The sequence below is a fragment of the Felis catus genome, chromosome F1, assembly GCF_018350175.1.
Source record: "Felis catus isolate Fca126 chromosome F1, F.catus_Fca126_mat1.0, whole genome shotgun sequence".
Classification (NCBI taxonomy): Eukaryota; Metazoa; Chordata; class Mammalia; order Carnivora; family Felidae; genus Felis; species Felis catus.
In genome coordinates, this window is record NC_058384.1 from 30,946,150 (window position 1) to 30,968,507 (window position 22,358).

At 43.3% G+C, this 22,358-nt stretch overlaps 2 protein-coding genes across 9 annotated transcripts in view; one reads left to right on the forward strand and one right to left on the reverse strand.

Annotated features, from left to right (window-relative positions):
- The window catches only part of PACC1 (proton activated chloride channel 1), a 45,967-nt gene extending 37,323 nt beyond the window's left edge, over nucleotides 1-8,644 (forward strand). For 6 of the 7 annotated variants that reach the window (XM_023248087.2, XM_003999307.6, XM_045048834.1 and 3 more), the window contains 4 exons: nucleotides 2,582-2,724; nucleotides 3,663-3,807; nucleotides 5,908-6,015; nucleotides 7,693-8,644. In XM_023248087.2, the coding sequence (XP_023103855.2) occupies nucleotides 2,582-2,724; nucleotides 3,663-3,807; nucleotides 5,908-6,015; nucleotides 7,693-7,854 (558 nt within the window). In that variant the 3' untranslated portion in view covers nucleotides 7,855-8,644. Of the gene's footprint in view, nucleotides 1-2,581; nucleotides 2,725-3,662; nucleotides 3,808-5,907; nucleotides 6,020-7,692 lie in introns of those variants that run through there. The other variant, XM_045048839.1, reaches the window with a different exon arrangement.
- Nucleotides 8,645-10,108: 1,464 nt separating this feature from the next.
- PPP2R5A (protein phosphatase 2 regulatory subunit B'alpha) overlaps nucleotides 10,109-22,358 on the reverse strand; it is a 65,326-nt gene continuing 53,076 nt past the window's right edge. The window contains exons 6-13 of one of the 2 annotated variants that reach the window (XM_003999320.6): nucleotides 22,092-22,151; nucleotides 21,075-21,183; nucleotides 20,345-20,398; nucleotides 14,402-14,452; nucleotides 13,983-14,102; nucleotides 13,772-13,899; nucleotides 12,952-13,053; nucleotides 10,109-11,258 (exon numbers count right to left, since the gene is read on the reverse strand). In XM_003999320.6, the coding sequence (XP_003999369.3) occupies nucleotides 11,126-11,258; nucleotides 12,952-13,053; nucleotides 13,772-13,899; nucleotides 13,983-14,102; nucleotides 14,402-14,452; nucleotides 20,345-20,398; nucleotides 21,075-21,183; nucleotides 22,092-22,151 (757 nt within the window). In that variant the 3' untranslated portion in view covers nucleotides 10,109-11,125. Of the gene's footprint in view, nucleotides 12,171-12,951; nucleotides 13,054-13,771; nucleotides 13,900-13,982; nucleotides 14,103-14,401; nucleotides 14,453-20,344; nucleotides 20,399-21,074; nucleotides 21,184-22,091; nucleotides 22,152-22,358 lie in introns of both variants that reach the window. The other variant, XM_045048832.1, reaches the window with a different exon arrangement.

Genomic DNA, 22,358 nt, shown 5'->3' on the forward strand with positions numbered 1-22,358 from the left:
TAGGAGAGCCCCCCCCCCCCATACATGTGCACTTAACGCTGGGAAGTAGGGCCTGGCAAGTGGCAGCAAGGCCATTCCCTGAGTAGGGGGGAGGTGTGGCTCATCCTATCTCGCACCCAGGGAGCACCTTGGTTAGATATCTGTGTCCTTGATCGCCCCTGGCCTTGGCCACTGGGAGACTTTGCCTGGGTAGAGATCCTCCGGCGCCATGCCTGGGGTGGACTTTAGAAAATATGCCCTCTGGTGCACCCGCTTCCTGCTGTGTAGGCTGACACCTTGATGCTTGGCTTGTGGGCTTGTCCTTTACTCTGCTCCAGCTCCGCCTCCTTTGTTTGTAGTAGGAGGTCTCAGAACCCTGTAGGCTGCTGGCTGTCTGCCTCCTGGCTAGTCTGTGTGAAAGTGACACGCGAGGGCGGGGGTTGGTGCTCATCTGACCTGCTTTGTCAGATTTCAGATTCTCATTGTTTTCTAGTGTCTCTTGTGCCCTCGGTTTAGCTAACTTTTTTTTTTTTTTAACATTTACTTATTTTTGATAGAGAAAGAGTGTGAGTGGGGGAGGGGCAGAGAGAGAGAGGGAGACACAGAATCCAAAGCAGCGTCCAGGCTCTGAGCTGTCAGCATAGAGCCGGACGCAGGGCTGTGAGATCATGACCTGAGCCAAGGTTGGAGGCTTAACTGACCGAGCCACCCAGGCACCCCTGGTTTAGCTAACTTTTACTGCACACTTTGCTCTGCCACAATTAGGGCCACCGTCTTTCCAGCTTGTAGGAATGCCAGCCATATTCCCACTGTCCAGATGTTAAGTCCTTGTCTCTTTTAGATGGTTCCCACAGCACTCCAGTTCCAGAAAATAACTTTGTGCATTGGGCAGAGAATAGACTAAACTGCTGTGCAAAAGCAAACACCCCAAACAGACCCAGTGGCTGAGACCAGAGAGAAGTCTGTTTCTTTGGAGCCGGTCGGGCGTGCAGGCGGTGGGCATGTTGGGCCATGCCGCCTCGCAGGGCGGGCAGCGATGGCTTCTGTCTGCCACTCCACCATCCCCGTGGTGCAGTCTTGGTCCTCGTGGTCAGCCGTGGCTTGCCAGCACGTGTATGCGTTTTCCGCTCTGGGAGGGTGCGACGTGGAGGACAAGCGGTGCCCTGTTTCGGGGCACAGTGTGGAGTCTCATGAGTCACTTTGGTGCACATTCCAGGAACTTCATCACATGGCCACGGCTGAGGCCAGAAATGAGGCTCCAGCAGGGTGACTGTGCTGCTAAAATGTGGGATTGGGGAAGCGGTTCTAGTTCTTCAGGAGGAAGCGGGTAGTGGGAACAGAGCGCATTCTCTGCTGCCACTCAACGTGTCATGGAAAGGTTGAAAATAAATAGATGGACGGAGGTTTCCTGGGAAAAATGCAACAAGAGGCAGAACAAGTGAGTGGGCACGTGAACGTCAGTCACACTGCTGTACCGGGTGCCAGGGGTTACAAGAGATGTTTAATTCAGATAAAAAACTATACTATTCTCCACTAAGAATTAAGAGTTACAGATCTTTGCAAAATAGCATTCCTTTTGTATGTTTTGGGCAAAACCTATTAGGAACAAAAAATTCCATTGCCTTGAAGTGTGACTAAATGCACACGTTTCTCTTTCGCATTCGCGGATCGAATAGACACAAAGTGGGATAAGGACTGAGCGGCACGATTCGTTAATGTGCAGTGAGTGTGCGTGTAGCACCTGTGCCTGATGGTGCCCGCTCTTCGACATCTGGAGAGCATTTATGGAGGTTACTGCTGTACAGATGTTTATCTGTAATTCATTAATCTGTAAATCAGTTATGGTAATTAATCTGTAAATCCAGCGTCATCACAGAAGTCTCAGTTGGTTTTTTCATGGAATTTAACAGTCCAGTTTTAAAGTACATGGAGAAGAACACGTGTATGGCAGTCACCCGCTGGGGGTGGTGGTAGGAGGCGCGTCGTGGAGGGGACCTGCCCGGTCAGATGGCAGAACAGTGTAGACCCGCAGGAATCAACTCCGCATCTGTCCCTCGTCTGGGGAGCGGGAGGTAGGTCCCTCTTTCACACCAGATGCAAAACTGAAAGCCACGCACATAAAACGTCTGAATGTAAAAAAGTTTAAAAAGTGCTATAAGAGGAGAACATCGATGTAATTTTGGTTTTCCTTCGCAAGCAAAACCTGGAAGCCATAGAGAAAAAGATTTACAGATACCACTGTATCAAATTTAAAGCTTCATCTAACAAGTGACATTAGAAACAAAGTTAATGGCAAAGCGACAGACCGGAAGAAGACATTTGTCCGCATACTGGACGTACGTTAGCGTCCCTTCTGAGGGCGTCCGTAGCACAGGCAGCCAGTGAGGAAAATGAACGGAGGACGGTTGCTCCCAGCGCTGGGCCAGCCGCTAGCCCGAGAGTCGCGCTGTGGGGCTGAGCGGGAGCCAGCCGTGGGCAGCAGGAGGGTGGCCTGTGGTCAGCTGGGGGCCGCTGGGCGAGGAGTTTGCTGGTCACCCTCAGTGTCTCTGGGGCCACAGGCGGGGCTCCCACAGGGCTGATTCTGGCCCTTGTCTCTCTGCAGAAATCCGCCCTGATCGTGCAGGGACCCCGGGAAGTGAAGAAGCGGGAGCTGGTCTTCCTCCAGTTCCGCCTGAATGAGAGTAGCGAGGACTTCAGTGCCATCGATTACCTCCTCTTCTCGTCTTTCCAGGAGTTCCTGCAAAGGTGGCGTTTCCAGTCCGTGCCGGGCTTGCCGCACACGGTCTCCTGTCCGCTTGCTCATCCCGGGCTGGGGTGGGCAAGCGGGGCAGTGATGGGGGCCCAACTCCAGGGACTGACCTGGAGCCTAGCTGTCCAGGAAACCTGGCTTCACTAAGGAAGCGGGTCTGGTGTGGCGAGTGTTCGGACTTGGAGGCAGAGGCTTGGTCCTGCCCGTTCGGGGGGCTAAGGCGAGAGGAGCTGCCTTGGACCCTGTGAGCCCCCTGAGGGCAGTCCCTGCCTCTGCCGGGCCTCCCCTGCGGTGTCGTGGGCAGCATGTCCAACGCGCGGTGTGTGTTTGCCACACGTTTTTAACACGGGGATGAAGCTTCCTGTCTGCGTGGGGGACACACTGGGACCCAGAGTGCCCACTGGGGGCGGTAGCCACCCCAGAGGAGAGGTGGCTCCCCCGGGCTGATGAGGCCATGGGCCACCTCCCCTACTCATGTACCACTGCTCCATCCTTCCTGATCTGGAGCTTGGAGCCTCTGCTGTGGCGTCTTCCACCCTGTCTGTCCCCCAGCATTCCCTCTGCCCTCCCTGCGTGGAGCGAGGAGGAGGAGCTGTCCTCCCCTCAGTGGGGCCTCCCAGAGGGAGGCTGGCAGCCCAGCGAGGGCTCCTCAGGGCCACCGAGGGCCAGAGTTGTCATGCTGGCGGGCGCACCTGCCCGCTCAGGGCCAGTGCTCTTGGGAGCAGGGGTTGGGGGGAGCTGCCTCGTGGCGGGTGACAACTCTCCCTCTGTTTGGAAGCCTAGAAGCAGAGCTTGGAAAGGAAGCAGGAAGTGGGCCCTGTCCTCGTGGCGGTAGCCGAGAAACCGGCTTGGAGTAGGGGCTGGAGTTTGAGTCCAGCCGACTTTGAATCCTGCTGTTGGGCCTAACTTGGCCCCTTCTTCTCTGTCCGCCCAGCCCAGACAGGGTGGGCTTCATGCAGGCCTGCGAGAGCGCCTATTCCAGCTGGAAGTTCTCTGGTGGCTTCCGCACCTGGGTCAAGATGTCCCTGGTGAAGACCAAGGAGGAGGATGGGCGGGAAGCAGTGGAGTTCCGGCAGGAGGTAGGTCGTGCTGGGTGTGCTTCGCACCGTTGGCCACTTCCACCCTGGAGTCCGGGGTGGACAGAAGCTTCGCAGGAGAGAGGACCTTGGGGAAGTCGTATGGTGAGAAGGGACCCTGTGCCAGGGAGCGGCCACGGCCCGCAGGCTGGGCACGCTCTAGGCCTTTGCCTGGGCTGCAGCCGGTCCTTCCCAGACACGTGGGCCAAGCAGGGACGCCTGCATTTCACAGAGCAGGTGGCGCGCCCAGCACAGTCCGTGTTCTTGGCCGTCAGAGGCCGCTGGCCTCGTGGAAGATAGAGGACTTGCAGGGAAGACAGACTAGATACAGTGGCCTCCGAAGTGTGGTGCACGTGAGGGTCCATTGAGATGCATGAGGAAAATATTAGCTTGCTTTTTGAACTAATTTCTTGACCTCATCCTTTTTCCGTTTTTGAGTATTTTGAACATTAGAATAAGAGTAATGTTTACGTCACTTCTGAGGAAGTCATGTATGTGGGGTATGTACTCAAAAATGTGTTACTAATGGGAAGTGTGATTGAAAGCTTTCAGCCCACTAGCCTGGAACCAGGAGATGTGCCCGAGGTTTCTAGCTACGGTCTCGGCAGCGGATGGGGGAGGACCTTGGGAACGGGCCTGGCAGTGGGGATGGGGGCAGGGGACATTTTGGTTGCCGTGGCAGGGCTGTTTGCCAGTCATCACTGAAAGCGAGGCTGCACCCCTACCTTTGGAACTTTCACCTCCGCGGTGCCAGCCCCCTTACCCACACCTACACCCTGAGGCCACCGTCCTGTGTATCAGTGGCCGAGTGCCTACAGAGGTAGCGAGGGAGTCTGTTCTGAAAACTTGGCTCCTCCTTGGAGGTGTTTCAGCAGGCTGAACCCCGAGGGGCAGCACTGGGAAAGGCCTGGGTTGGAGTAGGACCTACTCCCAGCGACACGGGGCTGTCGTTGGGCAGAAGCCATGCGCTCGTCCGGGCCCACCCCTTCCCTGTGCCCTGGCCTCTCAGACTGGAGAGGAGGAGGGTTTGGGAAGGGCTTCAGGCCGGTTTTCTTCAAGAGGACAGGCTTTGTTCCTGCCTCAGGAGGTGGAACCTACCCCCCTAGCCCCCCGGCAGTGGGTCCCTAAAGTGTTCCCAGTTTGTAAGGTAACTGTCACGTCCTGGATTTTTGCTCCACGCTTTTCTCTGAGAACTCCCGAGACCTTGCTCCTCTGGCCCCACAGCAGCCGAAGAAAGGAGCCTCCATGTGTTCACCGTAGTCAGGTGCAGCCTGGGTCTGCCCGGCTCGCCCCACGGTTCAGAACCCAAAGGGACCTAAGTCCCAGCGAACATGTCCATTTTACCATGTTTGTGCCGTTCGTGATTGTCTAAGTTGGAAGTGTTTCGGTGGGTGACATGAACCCTTTTGAACAAAGTTGAAAAATGTTTTTTTATGTAGTGTTTTAAAGTTTAAAATACCCATGTCTTATCTCATTTGATCCTGACCACACCTCGGTGATGCAGGCATTTTGTCCGCTGCTCTGCAAGTGGCGAAGCGTGAGGCTCAGCTCGGTGGTGGAGCCGGGCTGGGCTCTGCCTCTGGCACCGGCCGCTCCCCGTTATACCACGCAGATTAGCAGCTTCTAGTAATCGATAGCCAGATCTTACCAAACACACCTACTAAATACTTAACAGGGAGTGAGTGCTCAGCCGGGCGGATCTGTGAGGTTGTGCTTTGTCTGTGTAAGACCTGAAGGGTTGAAAGACTTAGCTTTTAGGATCAAGTATTTTGAAATTCGAGACTTTTATGACTTATAATTGGGTCTTCACGTGATACTTTGGATACGATTTAATCATGAGTCCAGATATCTCAGGACAGATTTTGGTGACAATCCAGGACACCCATTGTACATCCCAGATGCTGTTTTCCCAGAGAACTGGAAACCGAAGTCTTGGCCCTGGTTCCAGTTCAGGATTTGTGTATGAGATTTTTGGCTTTCTCCCTCCAGAAGATGATGTGAAGAGAACCAAGGACCAAGATCCCCTAACTTCCTTCTCCTTTCCTGCAACCCAGGTGAGGCAGGGGCGCAGAGGTTGTAACACTTTCTCCTCTCTCTACCTAGACGAGTGTGGTTAACTACATTGACCAGAGGCCGGCCGCTGAAAAAAGCGCTCAGTTGTTTTTTGTGGTCTTTGAATGGAAAGATCCTTTCATCCAGAAAGTCCAAGATGTGAGTATTACTTAAGGTTACAAGAGCAAACACCCTGTGCTGAGGTATTTTGGCTCATCCTTCCAGGCTGTCCTCCCCCTCTCTCATGGCACAAATCATTTTTTCATTTATGACATTCATGTCCTGTATTTAATTGATCTTATCGTCACTAGACAGTTGTCCCCGTGAACGTGGGGGCTTCCTCTTTTGTCCGCCATTATTTAAGTGCTGCCTGGCAGAGTGCTTAGCACAGAGTACTTGCTTAGTAGTATTGAGTGGAGCCAGTAGAAAACCTGGGTTGCATTAAGCTAATGTCTAGATTATTGCTACTGGAAGCCATTCTTTTTTTTTTTTTTTTGGAAGCCATTCTTTTTTCATAGGTCTCTGTTGGATAATAATCATTATTTGTCAGAGCAGAAACGTACAAGTAAAAATGAACACTGCCTCAATTAATGCCAGATTCCCAGACGCAGTCTCGGAAGAGGAGGGATGATAAGACAGCTTTGCTAGAGGAACGTTCGGGGAGACACCATCCCCCGGAGGCAGTCCCAGATCTGACACTGACTGGCGTTTAGGTAATCCCAGAACGTGCTGATGTGGTCGGAGCTCAGGGGAAGCGCCTTGCACGGCTAGGCCCATGTGGTGGAGGGTCTGTGTGACCTGTAGTGCTCCCTGATCACGCACCTCCACCACGAACCGGGGACGGGAAGGGCCACTTATGCAGGGGCGCGTGCGGCTCACTGAATCCGGATCTGGGTGGAAGAGTGAACGTCTTCAGTTCTACACGTGAAGTGTGTGAGCACACGTTTTTCACTTACGCCATTCAGTAGGAAGTGCCCGTTGAGACGAGTAAAGCCCACGCTCGAGGCCTGCTTTTCTCGTGTCACCACTCCGCTTCATCATGGTCCTGAACAGTGGTGCCGGTGTAACCGTTTTGTATCTGTGGACCCTGAGGCTCAGATTGTCCAAGGTCACCCTGCTGAACAGACTTGAAAGTGCTGTGGGTACCATGCTGGGGACTCAGAAAGAAATCCAAGCTGTGACCTTGACCTAGAAGCGTTTAACATTTAGTGAGTGTAGTCGATAGCTGTGAAGTGACTCATTCCAGACAGTAAGTAGCTGCCAAAGGGCTTTGTGGGATAAACGTTTCTGCCAGAGGGTTTCTCGGCTTAGTGGTCAGAGAGGGCTCCACGGAGCCGTGAAGGATCAGTGAACTCGAGTAAGAGGAAAGCATCGCAGGCTGGGGGGCTCAGGGCATGGCCTGAAGGCAGACGTCCGACGGGTGAGACTGTCACTGGACTGCGTGGAGGGCAAGTGTGAGTAAGTGTGAGACGGGAAGAAAACGAGTAACTGACCTTCTGGAGTAGGTAGTTCTGGGGAAATTTGTCTCCAAGCCACTTCTGGGGATTAGGCTAGAAAGTTAAACCTCAGTACTGAATATCTAACTTGTGCAGAACTTTTTTGAGAAAGTTTATTTTTTTCAGGATCACTTTATAGTAGGAAGGGATTAGTATTTTTCTTCTCAGACTTGAGCTGCGCACATTAAAGGTCTAGTCAGAACGAAGTACAGAGTCATGGCCGTTTTAGAACCCAAGTGTTCTTCTTGTCGCTCCAATAATCTGAGGCAGGAGGATCTTGACAGTAACACTCAATCCAAGTTGAGGCAAACTGATACACTTGTGTTCGTTTGTTTTCCAGATAATCACCGCCAATCCTTGGAACACAATCGCCCTGCTCTGTGGGGCCTTCTTGGCGTTATTTAAAGCAGCGGAGTTTGCCAAGCTGAGTGTGAAATGGATGATCAAGATCAGGAAGAGGTACCTTAAAAAAAGAGGTCAGGCGGCGAACCACATAAGCTGAAGTGGCCTTGTGTTCGAACTGCTCACAGCATCGGAAGTTCTGGTCACTTCCGCGCGGAGAAACGAGCCGCCGGCAATCCTGTGCTCTCTTGAAACGGGCCTTGCTGGGAGGAACAGCCTGCCAGCCTGCAGCTTCTAACCCGGCCCCAAAAGAGGATGTTTAAAGCCTGATGGAACAGATCCAGTGGGTAACCTAAAACTTATTTAAGTATTTAAATTATTAATGAACAGATGGCGAGGGATTGTGGAAGATGGAATTAGATCTGTATCAACTTTTCTGAAGGTTTGTGGAAGTTGCCTTTCTTCTTACTTGGTTTGGTGCACAGTTAAGCTCTAATGGGGTAATGAAGGCTCTACATTTTACTCTAGCTTCCCCTTCCGCCCTAGTAGTTTTCTGAAGTGGACAGAAGAGTGTGATTTTCTTTTTTCCCCAAATCCTGACTCTGCAGATGTACAGGTTATGCTTTGAAACCTCTGCACCCTGTACCCAAAGGCAAGAACCCTGTCGTCTCTGACGTCATCTGCCAGTTACACCGTCTGGCCTCCTGGCACGCTTTATTTGTTAAATAAGAAGTGGGACTTTTTTGTAAAGCTACTAGAAACCAGGAATACGATTTCTTGTGGACTGACTAGCCACCTACCTGTCTGGCTAGAGTATTTGTTGATGGAGGTGTAAGAGTGTAGAGTCATTAACATGCAAAAGCCCTGGGCCATATGTACATAGGAGGTGCCTACTCAATGTATCTTGATGATTTTATTAACAGGTAAATAAAAGTTAGGTTAATGCAAAAGGAGTCAGTGTGCCAGTATGAATACCTGCTAAATCAGTAGGCACCGGTACACTTTCATTCTGTGACCAAATGGCAGCATGAGCTCGGACTCCCAAGATGGAGGGATCTGGACTCCCGAGGTAGGTCATGAATGCGTCCAAGGAAGGGTCGGGGTGGGGTGTGGCGATGGATGGCAGGCAGGCAGTCAGGAAGAGTGACAGAGCTAGCCGCGTAAGTGGGGTTCTCTTCCTGTCCTATAAAAGCAGCTGAGAAAGGGGTACTCAGTGTGACCCCCAAAGCCTTCAGCTTAGCTTTTGACAAAGATGAGTACTGAAATGTTTTTCACATCGGCCGATTTAAGGTTTTGAGAATTGTCTGCAGAGTTTCAAATTACTTACATGCCCCTTTGCTCCAAAGAGGACTTGGTAACACTGGATTTCATAACCTGGCTTTAGGTAGTTTAAAGAGGAATTATTAAAGGTAAACTTGTGCCAAGAAATATTCCCTGGTACTTTGCGATGCCAGAGAAGCATGCACATTCATGCTAGCCTAGATCTCGTCTCTGTGCAGTCTTTTTGTGAGGCAAATGCGAAGCCAGGCAGAGAAGCTTACGTTAACAACGTTGGAAAACGTGTGTGTGTGTTCTGTCTCTAAAGATGACACCACTTTAGTAATACTTCAATATCTAATAAAATTAGCTCAAATAAACACACTAAAACTGCATTTCCTGTATTGTGGAAAGTTGAGAGACCTCTTAAATGCGCTTTAGGATAAGTAGATAATTAGGAAGTATTTTTAGCTTGCCAAAGAAAAAAACTTTCATAACTACAGCTGCAGCCTGTCAGAATCCACTGTGGCTGCTCTTCGGTGAAAGAAACGTGTAAGTCTTCCACTGCGTAGACATTTAGACCTAGCCTTCACTTTCTGGAAGAGGCAGGGGCTTGCCGTTGACGCTGTGTCCTGTAGTAGGCTCACCCAGGTCTTCCAGGGCTGCCCCCAGCTGTAACACTGGCTGGCCTCGGGTTAGTGTGGCCAATTCGGCCAGAGCCCCTGGACCTGGATGGCTGGGGGAAGGTGGCTACTGGAGATCATAAACTGTGAGCCATGCACCCAAAGGAAGAGTTTCTCCTGGGGCCACAGCGAGTGAAAAGGGATGCTTGTACAGTGACCTAGGAATAGCATGCAAAACGCTAGACTTCTTCATGAATGCAAAGGAGTGGAGAGTTTGTAATGTCTGATGTCTGACTCTGCCACCGTTTCCCTGAACCACTCCTCACCCAAAGAAGTAGTATTTATTATAAACTTTGAGATTTTTAATTAAAACCGACATTTAAGGTAATTTGAGCCTGTTCTCTGAACATAGAAGGACATGAAGATGAAAGGCTAGCCTAGAACTTAGAATTTTAGGCAGACATTGTATAAAGAGGCAGCAGACTGCTTCTGGATGTCCCAGAGCTGGAAAAAGCAAAGACCACATCGGCAAAATACAAACATAGACTTTATTAAATGCTGCTCAATCCCCCAATGAAGATCTTTCGTTACAAAACAGTTTTCCACACAACTGCAAGTAAAGAGATTGGAATGGTACTCATAACAAAAGAGGTGAGAAATACTTGACCAAGTGAAAACATACAAGACCTCTCTCTAGTCAGCTTGCTCAGAACTCTACAGGGGCAGCCTAGTGCGTTTCCTTTAAATAAAGCCAGCCAGTGACCGTGAGTGCTCTGTGTCACCACACTGGGGGACTCAAAGCCTCCTTCCCTGGGTCAGCAGGGGCTGGAAGGAAGGGCAGGTTCTGAGGACTGGAAAGGCCCTGCCTTCAGCCTTTGGGAGGAAGAGGAGGAATGAACTGAGAGGCAGGCTCAGGGTTTACCTGTGCTGCCTCCACAAATCTGGGCTCATTACTGTGGGGAGTTGCAGATGAAGAGGGATATTCTTGAGGAACAATCTAAAGAATTTGGTTTACTTTCCCAGCTTTTATTTATATTTTGTGCTTTAAAAAGCCTGGAGATTTAAGTTTCTGCTCAAATTCCAGAGTGCAGCAACTCTAGTGAAGGAAGGCTTAGGGCAGGTAACTCCCCCCCATCATAGTTCTTTTTCCTAGGATGTAACTAAGGTCTGCAGCAATGTGAAAAGCACATTATAAAAGGGAAAAATATACAGAGCAGACTACTGTATCTATGTGCAACACAATCAAAAAAAGAATTCAAGTCATAATTCTTACCACTCCCATAATTAGCTCACTCATATCATAGATGATGAAGTTCATTCATTTCTGTGAAACTGTAGAAGTGACACAATAAATCCATGATTAGACAAGGTTACAATATACTGTGGCCATGATACAGCACAGGGCTATGTTTAGTCCATATTTTTCATTTACAGTTGCCAGAAAAAAAGTTGGCCTTTTAATTGTATTATACTGAGAGGTTTGTCTCATAATTTTTACATATTTCAAAAAAGTGTACAAAACTGCCTATCCAACAGAGGTGGTGGCTTTTTTTATTCGTCACTTGTATTGCTGAGAATACTGTGCATGTTGTAAGCACTGTTCTGCTTTTCCAAAGCTTTCTTTAGCTTTAGCTCCTCTAATTTTTTCCATAACTCTTCACGTTCCAATTCCTTCTTTTTCTCTCTGTAGAGAAACCAAAATTTTTGTAGTCAGAAACCTTTAATTTAGGGCCTGAAGAAAGTTGCTGTTTCGCAGTCTTCTGGAGAACGCATTGTTCACCCCCATTTCATTTAACTCCCTCTCCTAAAGCATCTGAGCTCCAATTACTTGGACACCTGATTAGTCACTCTCCTGTACCAACGCAGAGTGACTGCTTGCTTTCTCTCTGCTACATGTTCTCACTTCCATGACCACTTTGTCGTTCATGCTTTACTACGTTCCCTTTCTCACCTAAACCTCTTGCAGTCACCCTGGTTGGCACAGTCACCCTTTTACAGAGACAGAAGGGCTGGCTCTCAGGGTGGAGCCACTTCCAGGTAGAATCACCTCTCTAGCCACTAACCAGTCTCTTACTCTCTCACCTCTTACATGTCATGAGAACTTTAAAGTTTGAATCATCTCTGGAAAAACAAAACTCAAAATATTTTATATGTTTCAACTATTTGATTTCAGTTCTAAGGGAAACAACTGTGAATAACTGAGACCAAACTGTTCTGAAGGACTATATGAACATGTGAAAAAACCATAGGCTGGGGCGCCTGGGTGGCTGAGTTGGTTGAGTGTCCCGTCGGACTCTCAATACCAGCTCAGGTCATGATCCCGGGGTCGTGAGATCAAGCCCAGCATCAGGCTTTGCGCTGAGCATGGAGCCTTTTTAGGATTCTCTTTCTCTAAAAAAACAAAACACCCCATGGACTTACAGTTCCACAGTTATATGCCATTATCATTTTGCAGATAACGATTAGGCGTATGAAATATACAAGTCATCTTTTTGTTATAAAAATCATCTTTTTCTTCCCACTGCTGCCCAATGTTTAACTTCTGCCTGAAAGGCGTGGTTTTTTAGGATGCCCTTGAAGAGGAGCCATTCTTGTTCTACTTGCCACAGGAAAACCCCAATTAGGAACTTTTTAGTCAAAAGAGATCAGCTTTTCCAAACAAACAATAGGTAATAAACTTCTTAAAAGTAAATGGTAGCTATTATTCTCAAATGATGCGTGGGCGCAGGTATACTGACTGGTTACTACCCACCTGATGTCTGAAATGAATGAGAAGTGATTTTTACAAGATCATTTTATATATGAAGTTCTTGAAAAGAGGTGATCACTAAGGCAGGTGTGTAAATGCTGGTATGTGCTATCATCCCTATATATTGTTGCAAGGAACAAAATATTGATAGTACTGAGCCAGAGACCTATGTGAGCTCCCTCTGACTGAAAAACAAAAAACCCAAAACACAGACTTTAAGATACCACTTCGTTAAAATGTGCGGCTTGAAACTACCAAACTTGTGCAAAGAGCAGCTGCAGAGTAAAGCAGACAAAGATGATTTTCATAGATACATAAGATACCAAATTTTATAAATTTGGCAGAGAGTGTATTTCACAATGCAGATGCTGCTAGACTGATAAAGTCTAAGCCTCAGAGTGAGATAAAGAGAGGATTTATAATCCACATTAAAATCATAATCTAACCAGTAGGGGAAGTTTTTTATCTGGAAATGACTTAAAGGAGTTTTAAGCATATGGTCTGAAATTCTCTAATGTGACGGACTTAAATACTAATTTTAACTTAGGCAAGATACCTTATTGAACTGAAATCACCTTCAACCAACCTAAAGTGTATGGATAACTTGGTAATTAAAAATACCAAATACCTTTGTCTTTCAGCTTTGTAGGAGCTAGTAAGGTCGTCAAAAAGCTTGCCATTCATTTCCATTAGGGTTTTCAGCACGTTGTATACCAGTGCTACAATGGTCCTAAAATGAAAGTAAGCAGTGCTGGGTTATAGGAAATACAACATGACTATCATCTCTAAATAGTGGCTGATTCGCTTAATCCATTTTAGAGACGACAGACAAAGGTGCAAGAGGTTTAGGAATTTGCTCAAGGTCACACAGCCAGGGGTGATAGTGATAGAGATGGTCTGATTCCAAAATTTCACGTCTTTCTTATGCTTAAACTCTTAAAGCGTTATGGTTATCTTCATGGCTGCTCTCCAGTCTCAAGCTAACAGTATTAAAAGATGAAAAAAATCACCTACCATAACTTGTAAACAAAACAAAAAACCCACAAAGGAGGATAAGGGTGTTACAGAGGTTGGAATATATGCAGTCTAAACATCTACACCTTAAGCACCTCCGCTTCTCCCTGGGATAGCACCGACCTTCGAGGTCTGTGCATCCTTGGCGGATGTTCGGTTGGTCTCCCCCACTGGGTTTGACCACACACTGGTGCAGAATGTCACACCAGGTCGTCCTACCTTCAGGGGGGTTTGCAATTTTAAACTGAAATTAACAACATACGTGTATTTACAGCTCTGTGAAACTATGTGTATATCGAGTGCACAATGGAATGAAACTGATGTTAACCTTAGAATAAGTTCCAAATCTGTATAGGTTTCATGTATGAGTTAGGAGATTCAAAGACAAAAAGCACAAATATCAGAATACCGCGATCAACATAAAAGACACTTACGGATTCCAGTGTTCTTTGGAGATTTTGTATAAACTGCCAAACATAATTGGCAGAATTTTATCAATATTCTCCTCAATCAAACTAAGAATATATTCATTATTCCAGAAGTACAATGCCCTTTCTGCAACCTAAAAAAACATTTAGAAACGTCAAAACTAAAAGATAAAGGAAAGGCTAGTATAAAAAAATGGCTTTGCTGAAAACATCATACCTGAAAATGAGAACTGGAGACACACTTGGATATTTGCTTAAAAAGGGGCTCTTCAATTTTTTTGAACTGTGTGGGTTCAATGACATCTAAGATTTCTTCAATTTCTCCTAAAAACATCACCTAGGTTAAACAAATTTTTCTTTTAATAAATATGACAAATTTTATGAAGATAACATACAAAACTACAAATGAGAAGGCTAATCTACAAATTACACAAGGACAAAAAAGGTCTTGATAGTATACACAATTTACTATAATGCTCAGCTATCCCACCAGGTCTCTTCAATCCCCAGAAAACCAGCTCCTGCTAGGTAGCAGTAACAATACAGCCAAGCCCAAAGCTGCGTGGTTTATATACTGAAGCCCTAAGATTAAGAAGTTTTAGTGAGATTGTACTATTTTTGTTTAGCAAAACCTACTTCTTTCTGACTGCATGTTTTTGGCCAAAATTTCAGCAGTCCTCTGATCACCTGCAAAAAAGAAGTTTAGCACAAATTAAGCCATGAAGTTGGTCAATCCCAGGAAATTTTTAGTAATTGTGATTACATAACATTCATTCTGAAGTAGATCAATATTTAAGTGTATCCCCAGACTTTCTGCTCGGCTTTACACTTCCATGAATAAGTATTTGCTGAGTGTGTCTGTACCAGATACTGTTCTAGATGCTAGGAAGACAGTGATGAACAAGACAGGTGACTGGTGACCCGGATTTTCAAAAAGCAGGGAGACCAATGGAAGTTATTCATGAAACATGTAAGTAATTTTAATAGTTAAGTGCTACTTACTAGGAAGAAAATAAAGGAAAGTATGATAATGACTTGGTGGCATGAGTGAGGAAAGTTATTTTAGGGAGAAAATAAGGAACAAAGAATTTCTATTACTTAAAACCATTTGAAGCACCAAGAAAGCCAGGAAGCTTCCCAATTTATTTGATAGCTAGCACCATCTTGATCACCAAGATACATGGAAGGGATCGTGAATTTAAGTGAACATAATTGCAAAGATTTGTACTAAACTGAACATTAACAGGACAATATTTGCCCCATTATGCCTTATTCCAGAAATTCCAGGATAGTTCAACTCATTAACAGTTCTAAGTTAAAAAGGAAAAAAACTATATGATCATCTCAAGATTTTGAACAGTTGTTCAAAATGTCTGACTGCCTATATATTCTGATAAGAATTTAGTTTAGTAAGCTAGAATGAAGAGAATTTATTAGAAACCATCAGCAATCATCTTATATAGTGATTTCTTGGAGACAGGCGGTAAAACCATCAGGGCCTGGTACTTTCGTGGAAATGTATCTGACAGCCTTTTAGGTTATTTTATAGTTATAATCCAGTTACAGTTATATTCAATAGCCTGGTCCTGTAATAAACACTTATTCAAATTAGGAAGAACACTGTTCAGGAGACAGTCCAATAAGATAAAAAGGATCCAATGAATATTCTTGGACAGGAATACCAAAATTATACTTATTTGTCTAAGTATATAATAATTATATACTCCCTAATTTAAAAAACAAAAATTACTGGGGCGCCTGAGTGGCTCAGTTAGTTAAGCATCTGACTTCAGCTCAGGTCATGATCTTGCAGTTCTGTGAGTTCGAGCCCCACGTCAGGCTCTGTGCTGACAGCTCAGAGCCTGGAATCTGCTTTGGATTCTGTGTCCCCCTCTTTCTCTGCCCCTCCCCTGCTAACACGTGCACGCTCTCTCAGAAATACATAAACATTAAAAAAATTAAAAAACAACAAAATTTCTAAAATGAGTAGCCAAATTCAATGTGGCCAGATAAATATATAAAAACCAATACCTTTGTAAAACAAAGTATCAGTAATAATAAAAAAAGGTGCATTTCCTAACAAAAACTAATGTACATAAAGAATAAAATTTGCAAGAAATGTTTACTGATCGTGAGAGACTACAAATAGATGAGATGATTCAATATCATACATTTTTCCTATATTTAATGTAATTTCAATCAAATACCAACTGAATTACTTTCTGAAACTAGAAACATTTATTCTATAATCTGTAAGTGTAAGCAAATAACCAAGAACTTTTCTGGGTGGGAGGGGGAGAATTAACGGAATGGAACCCATATTACTGATACTAGCAACTAAAATGAGATATCAGCACAGAAACGGGCAAAAAGATATGAAATAGGGACGTGTAGCTAGCTCAGTCAGTAGAACGTGCAACTCTTGATCTCGGGAGTCATGAGTTCAAGCTCCATGTTGGGTGTAGGGTGTAGAGTTTATTTAAAGAAGCAGGCAGGGATAGGAAACAAGACTATCTACAGTCATGTACATATATGTATATATGTATGACAAAGGTGGCATTTCAGTTCCATGGAAAATAGATGAATTAGCCAATTAAGTGGTGGTACTTGGACTGCTGTCTTCCCGTTTAGAAAGAAAAAACGTAGCTGTGTTGGTAGCCAGACTCCTAAAATGATCTTCCATGATCCTTACTTCCTGAATTCACATACTTGGATAATCCCATCCCCTCAAATTGGGCTGGCCTAGTGACTTGCTTCTAACCAACAGAATGTGGCGAAAGGGACAGAATATCCCCTCCATGAGTAGGTTATAGAAGATTGTGACTTCCATCTTACTAGGAGATTGTCTAGAGCCTTCTCATCTTGCAAGCTTTGATCAAGCAAGCTGCTCTGTTGGAGCAGTTCCTAGTCAGGAACTGACTAGGCACTGAGGGTAGTCTCTAGCCAAGAGCCAGCTAGGAACTTGAGGCCCTCAGTCCAACAGCACTTGAGGAACTGAATTCTGCCAACAACCACATGAACTCAGAAGCAGATCCTTCCTCATGTGATCCTTTCTGTGAGAGCCCAGCCAGTGCCAATACCTTGACTGCAGCCTAGTTGGAGACCCTGAAGCAGAAGACCCAGGTAAGTAATGCCTGGATTCTTGTCTCAAAGAAACTATGAGCTAATAAATGATTGTTTTAAGCCACTAAATTTTGTGATAACTTGTTACATAGCAACAGAAAACTAATAAAAAGCAACAAAAAAGAAGACCAGTTCTTCACCCTTGTCACACACAGATTTCAATTTTAAATGGTGTAGCAGGTTAAATGATGGCCCTTCAAAAAAATCTGTGTCCTAATGTCTAGAATCTATGAATGTGACTTAATGGGTCTTTACAAAGAAAATTAGTTAAGGATCTCAAGGTTAGATCATCATTATCTGCATGGGCCCTAAATCCAGTGATGTGTCCTTGTAAAAGACACAGAGGACAGACAGAAGAGGCAGCAGTGTGAGTGTGGAGCAACGCCATAAGCCAAGGAGCGCCTGGAGACACGGGAAACTGGAAGAGGCAAGGAATGGAATCGCCCCTAGAGCAACTGGAGGGAGTGTACCCCTGCTGACAACTTGATTTTGGACTTCTGACCTTCAGAACTCTGGGAGAATAACTTTGTTATTTTAAGCTACCAAGTTTGTGGTAATTCATAGCAGCCCTAGGAAACTATTACTGATGGAATAAACATTTTATAGGTAAAGACGAAATCCATAAAATAACTAGAATAGGATACTGGAGAATATTTTTATAATCTTAAAGGGTAGAAGGATTTTTCTTAGTACGACATCAAAGCCAGAAACCATAATGATGAATAGATTCCACTACATAACATTTTTCTTCAGTTCTTTAAGGAAAGATTGAAAACTATATTCAGGGACCGCTGGGTGGCTCAGTCGGTTAAGTGTCTGACTCTTGATTGCGGCTCATGTCATGATCTCATGGTTCATGGGTTCGAGTCCCATGTCGGGCTCCATGCTGACAGCTTGCGGGGCCTGCTTGGGGTTCTGTCTCTCCCTCTCTCTGCCCCTCTACCGCTTGCACTCTCTTTCGCTCTCTCAAAATAAACTTTAAACACAAAACTATATTCAAATTTAAAAACTCCAAATGCATAAAAACTATTTGCAAAATATATCAGGAAAATGATTAAAAGTAGGCAAAGAACACAGAAATGTAAATGATCAATAACCACATAAAAGGATGGCTTAATCCTTGTAGTAATAAAAACCTATTAAAGTAAGATTTCTTACCTCTTTGACTAGCAAATATTTTAAAGCTTAACATTCAGCATTGGCCATGGTGAAGGAAAATGCATCTTCACACTCTGGACTGTATTAAATTGTTCAGACTTTTTGGAAGGCAGCTTGGAATATGTTAAAATTTCCAAGTAAGTACTCTTTGACTCAGCAACATGGTTTTAATTTTAATGATTTTTAAACATTTATATACATGGGGTGCCTGGTTGACTCAGTACGGCATGAATGTGGTTCTCGATCTTGGGGTCATGAGTTCAAGCCCCACATTGGGTGTAGAGATTGCTTTTAAAAAAAAATGTTACTTAAAAAAAATTTATATAGTAAAATTCATGTGTGGAGGTGTGTACTGTTTGTTCTCAGGATTTTTATATACACATAGATTTTCTTTTGTTACCAACACCACAGACAGGACACAGAACAATTCTAACACCCTAAACATCCCCTCACCCAGCAACATGTTTCAACTACTCATGTGTCCATAAATTCAAGACTGATTAAATATGTTATGATAATCCATATAGTGGAATTCAACGCTACCAGTGAAAGCAATAAAACAGATTAATATGGAAAGATAGCCACATTATACTGAGAAGTAAAAACACCTGATCAACACTGTCCTACAACTGAACCTACACACACACACACACACATATAGAAAAAATTTCTAGAAAATATATTCATCAACTTAAATGGTTCTCTTTTAGGTGACAAGATTTTAAGGAACTTCCTCCACATTGTGCTTTACGATTTTGTATTGTGTGAACCAAATTAACACACATTACTTTCACAAAGAGAAGTAACATTAAAGTCATTCCATTTTAGAAAATAATTTCAATTGAAGATCTGGGTACCTAAATAATGTAATAAACTAGCCAAAGTTCTGACTTACTTATAATTTGCAATAAGCTTAGATATGAATACCAGGTTTCTAGAGAATAAATATGAAGGCTCAAACCCAAGTAACATGGCCATAATTTTGGTGCTGGAATGGACTATGGGAGAAATGGAAAGATCTATATACCTGTACAGATCATTATGAACTGAAAAATATTTTCCTTTGTCAACCTGGACATTTACCTTTCTACCTCTTCATCCTGTTCCTATTTCCATTAACTCAGCTCCCCTGAGAAAGATCTCTGGCCATCATCCTCCCTAATCTACTCTTTAAAAAGAAATAACCTTTCTTCTCTATCCATTCCATATTAATTTGTTTAAATTATATCTGTCTACAATTCAACTATGAACTATGACTTACTATGGTATGGATTTTGTCTGAAGTCTGATGAGAGGTACCATGGATTTATATTATGTTTTAATCTACGTTAGAGGTTTATGTGGTTTCATGTAATACTAGGCTCCTAATTCTCCTGATTAGTCTTGAAAAAAACTATTTTTTAGCTGTTTCCAGAAAGATTTGCAAGTGTAAAAGTTCAAAAACTCAAAAGTATTAGGAGTGGAAAAATATCTTTTGTTCATTTACACAAAGTTCAATCAGAGGAAGACTACTAAGTTTATAATCTTTTCAAGCATCCCTAGGGATAGCCTCAGTAACTTCATAATAAAGAAAATCTCATTTAAATCCTTTAAATGCTTTGCTTTTCTTCAAGAACTCTTAGATATTTAGATTAAGGATACCTAGAAAACATTCTGTCAAAATACTCATCAATGTAAAAAGGTTGTTTTCTCTGCTTTCATATGTTTCTATTTCTCCTTACCTTTTGTTTTTCTTAAATGTTCAATTTTCATAGTAACATTTTTATTCTCTCCTGAATCTGTGGGCAACAGTCAACAGAATTCAGACTGAATTGCTATGCTGATTCATAAACAACCTTTACTCCAAGAATACATCTGTATCACCAAAGGCAAGGACATGTTTTCGATCCCTATCATGTAGTTTATTATTAATAAGAGAGAAAATCCTAGTTCTAAAAACAAAACAAAACAAAACTCCAGGGAATAGTTTTGGGACCCTCACAGTATGTTTTAATTTTAAAAGGTGAATGAAGATTAAAAATGTTGTCAGTAAAGACAATATGTATGTAAAATTTCACATGTAGTCACTAGATCCTATCACACATCTCTGCTATATTTTAGTATTAATCTATATTTAAGCTATTCAAGAGAACTTCCCCTCCCAACCCTGTTCTCTGAATGCAGATTAACCTAACATTCCTTCTAAATGACTTTAAAGTATATTACTACTGTTTGATAGCTCTACACAGGTATATAAAGAAAAAGCCACAATGAAATGCTACAATGTAGATTAAAGACAAAAATAAATAGGACACTTACTGGTTCTGTTAGTGTGGTATCTTTCTCCAGGAACTGTACAACACAGTAGGCTAGCTAAAATGCAAGGGACAGTTTATAAATATTACTGAAAGAAATAACAGTGATGCAGGATTTTTATATTTAGTTAACACAAATGATTACCTCATTTTAACAAATTTTACTCTAACCCAATATATAACCATGAATACATTCACAACTGTGTCACTTGTTAAGCTTGAAAAGTAACTTATAGGTCAAAAAATGTTTTTTCAGTAGTAACTTCTGAATGTAAGGACTACAGCTAACATTTTAGTTTTTCAGCAAGTTTCTGCATGTATACCTATGCTGATAGGATATTATTTACATACTCCTAGAGACTAAAATCATTGTCCAACTACACTATCAGGGCTAGATGGAACATTCTGCAGATATGTGGGACTCATTCCAAGTCAGGGCCTAGGCGTTGGTGGTATAGTGGTGAGCACAGCTGCCTTCCAAAGTCAGGGCCTAGACTAGAAAACAAGAAAACTGGATATTATCTCTCCTATATCTACATTAAAAGTTCATTGAGCTTATTTAATAAAGCTAAATATTGTAATACGTTTAAATTATAACGAAAGTTTGCTTTAATTTACAAAGCAAATTGCTTAATTATACCTAAAATTGCTGCCTTAATATTTCTCAGTGTCTCTGCCTTTATATCAGCCTTTGAAACAATGTTCATTTCATTTGAAAGTTGTCTGAAACTTACCTGAGCGTGAAACAAAGCTAATCCTTTTGCAGTATGCATAGGAATAAGAACCTTCATTAGAAATTGTTTATGTTCTGCTTTCAGTGGCAATGCAAAGCCATTGATAATACTGGAGGGAAAAAAAGGCAGGGGGAAGGGTTAAGTAGTTACTACTTTATTTCCAAAAGTTATATCCATGAGTAAGTACCTAAGGAACACTGCTCTGCTTCAGTCCTGGTGTTGAATGACTTAGTCATCTTCAAACTACTTTATGAATTCTGTTCTTCTAAGTCATTCAATGATGCCAAAAAGAAAACTGGGACTGCCAATTCAAGTCCCAGGAAGTAATTTCTATCTTCATTTTCTAGAAAGCCTATCACTTTACGCATCATTGCCTTTATTTTCCTACCTAAAGCCACAGGAGAGTTAGTATCACAATGTTGTTAGAACTTTCAAAATTTTCTGAAGCAGAAGTATTTTCTGAAGTACATTCTGAAGTTTCTCTTACTTTGCTAAAAGATCTGAAATCAAGAAGTAGTTTTCTCCATAATCACTCTCTAACTATAAATAGAGGGGGCCTAATCTTCTCAAGTTAATATTGCTATGTGATGAATACAGAAAGCAAAATGTTCACATAAACTAAAAGGCTATAGATTCTTCTAAAAAGAACAGACGGATTAGGAAGGGCCTATCAATATCTCAGCAAGAATTCTTATAACTTCATCAAAGATTCACTATAGTTTATTTCATTTCTTCCCAATCAGATCCTATAATTTCTGAGGCAGTCTGGCAAGATCAGGCATAAAACATGCCACAGCTTCAAAAGCAGGAAGAAGCCTATTCTAAAACAGATGTCTTGCATGGCAAGTACTTTAATATGCTGACCGCTTAAAAAGCTATAAAAAGAATTCAGTTGAGAAGCTATGTCTTGTGCTCTATATTTAAACTCTAAAATATAAAATAATTTCTCCAACCCCAGTAAGATTCTAATACATAAAACATTCAAAGGTATTTAACTCTTAAAAAACAATGACCTACCTTCCTAATATTTCAAGGAGTTCAGCAACACCATTGAAATGTTCTGTTTCATATATAAACCTGAATTTAAAATAAAGACAGGTGTAATGAAAACTCAAACATTAGAAAACTAAATTAAGAGGCAGGAAAGTAGAGAAATCAATCCTAAGGGCAACTATAAGAAACCTACAAGTGTGCTTCAGAAATTCTTTGCAAGCTATCTTGCCCCAAACTAGTTACCTCTAAGCAATCTTATAAAATAAGGCCTAATTCCTATTAAGTCACATA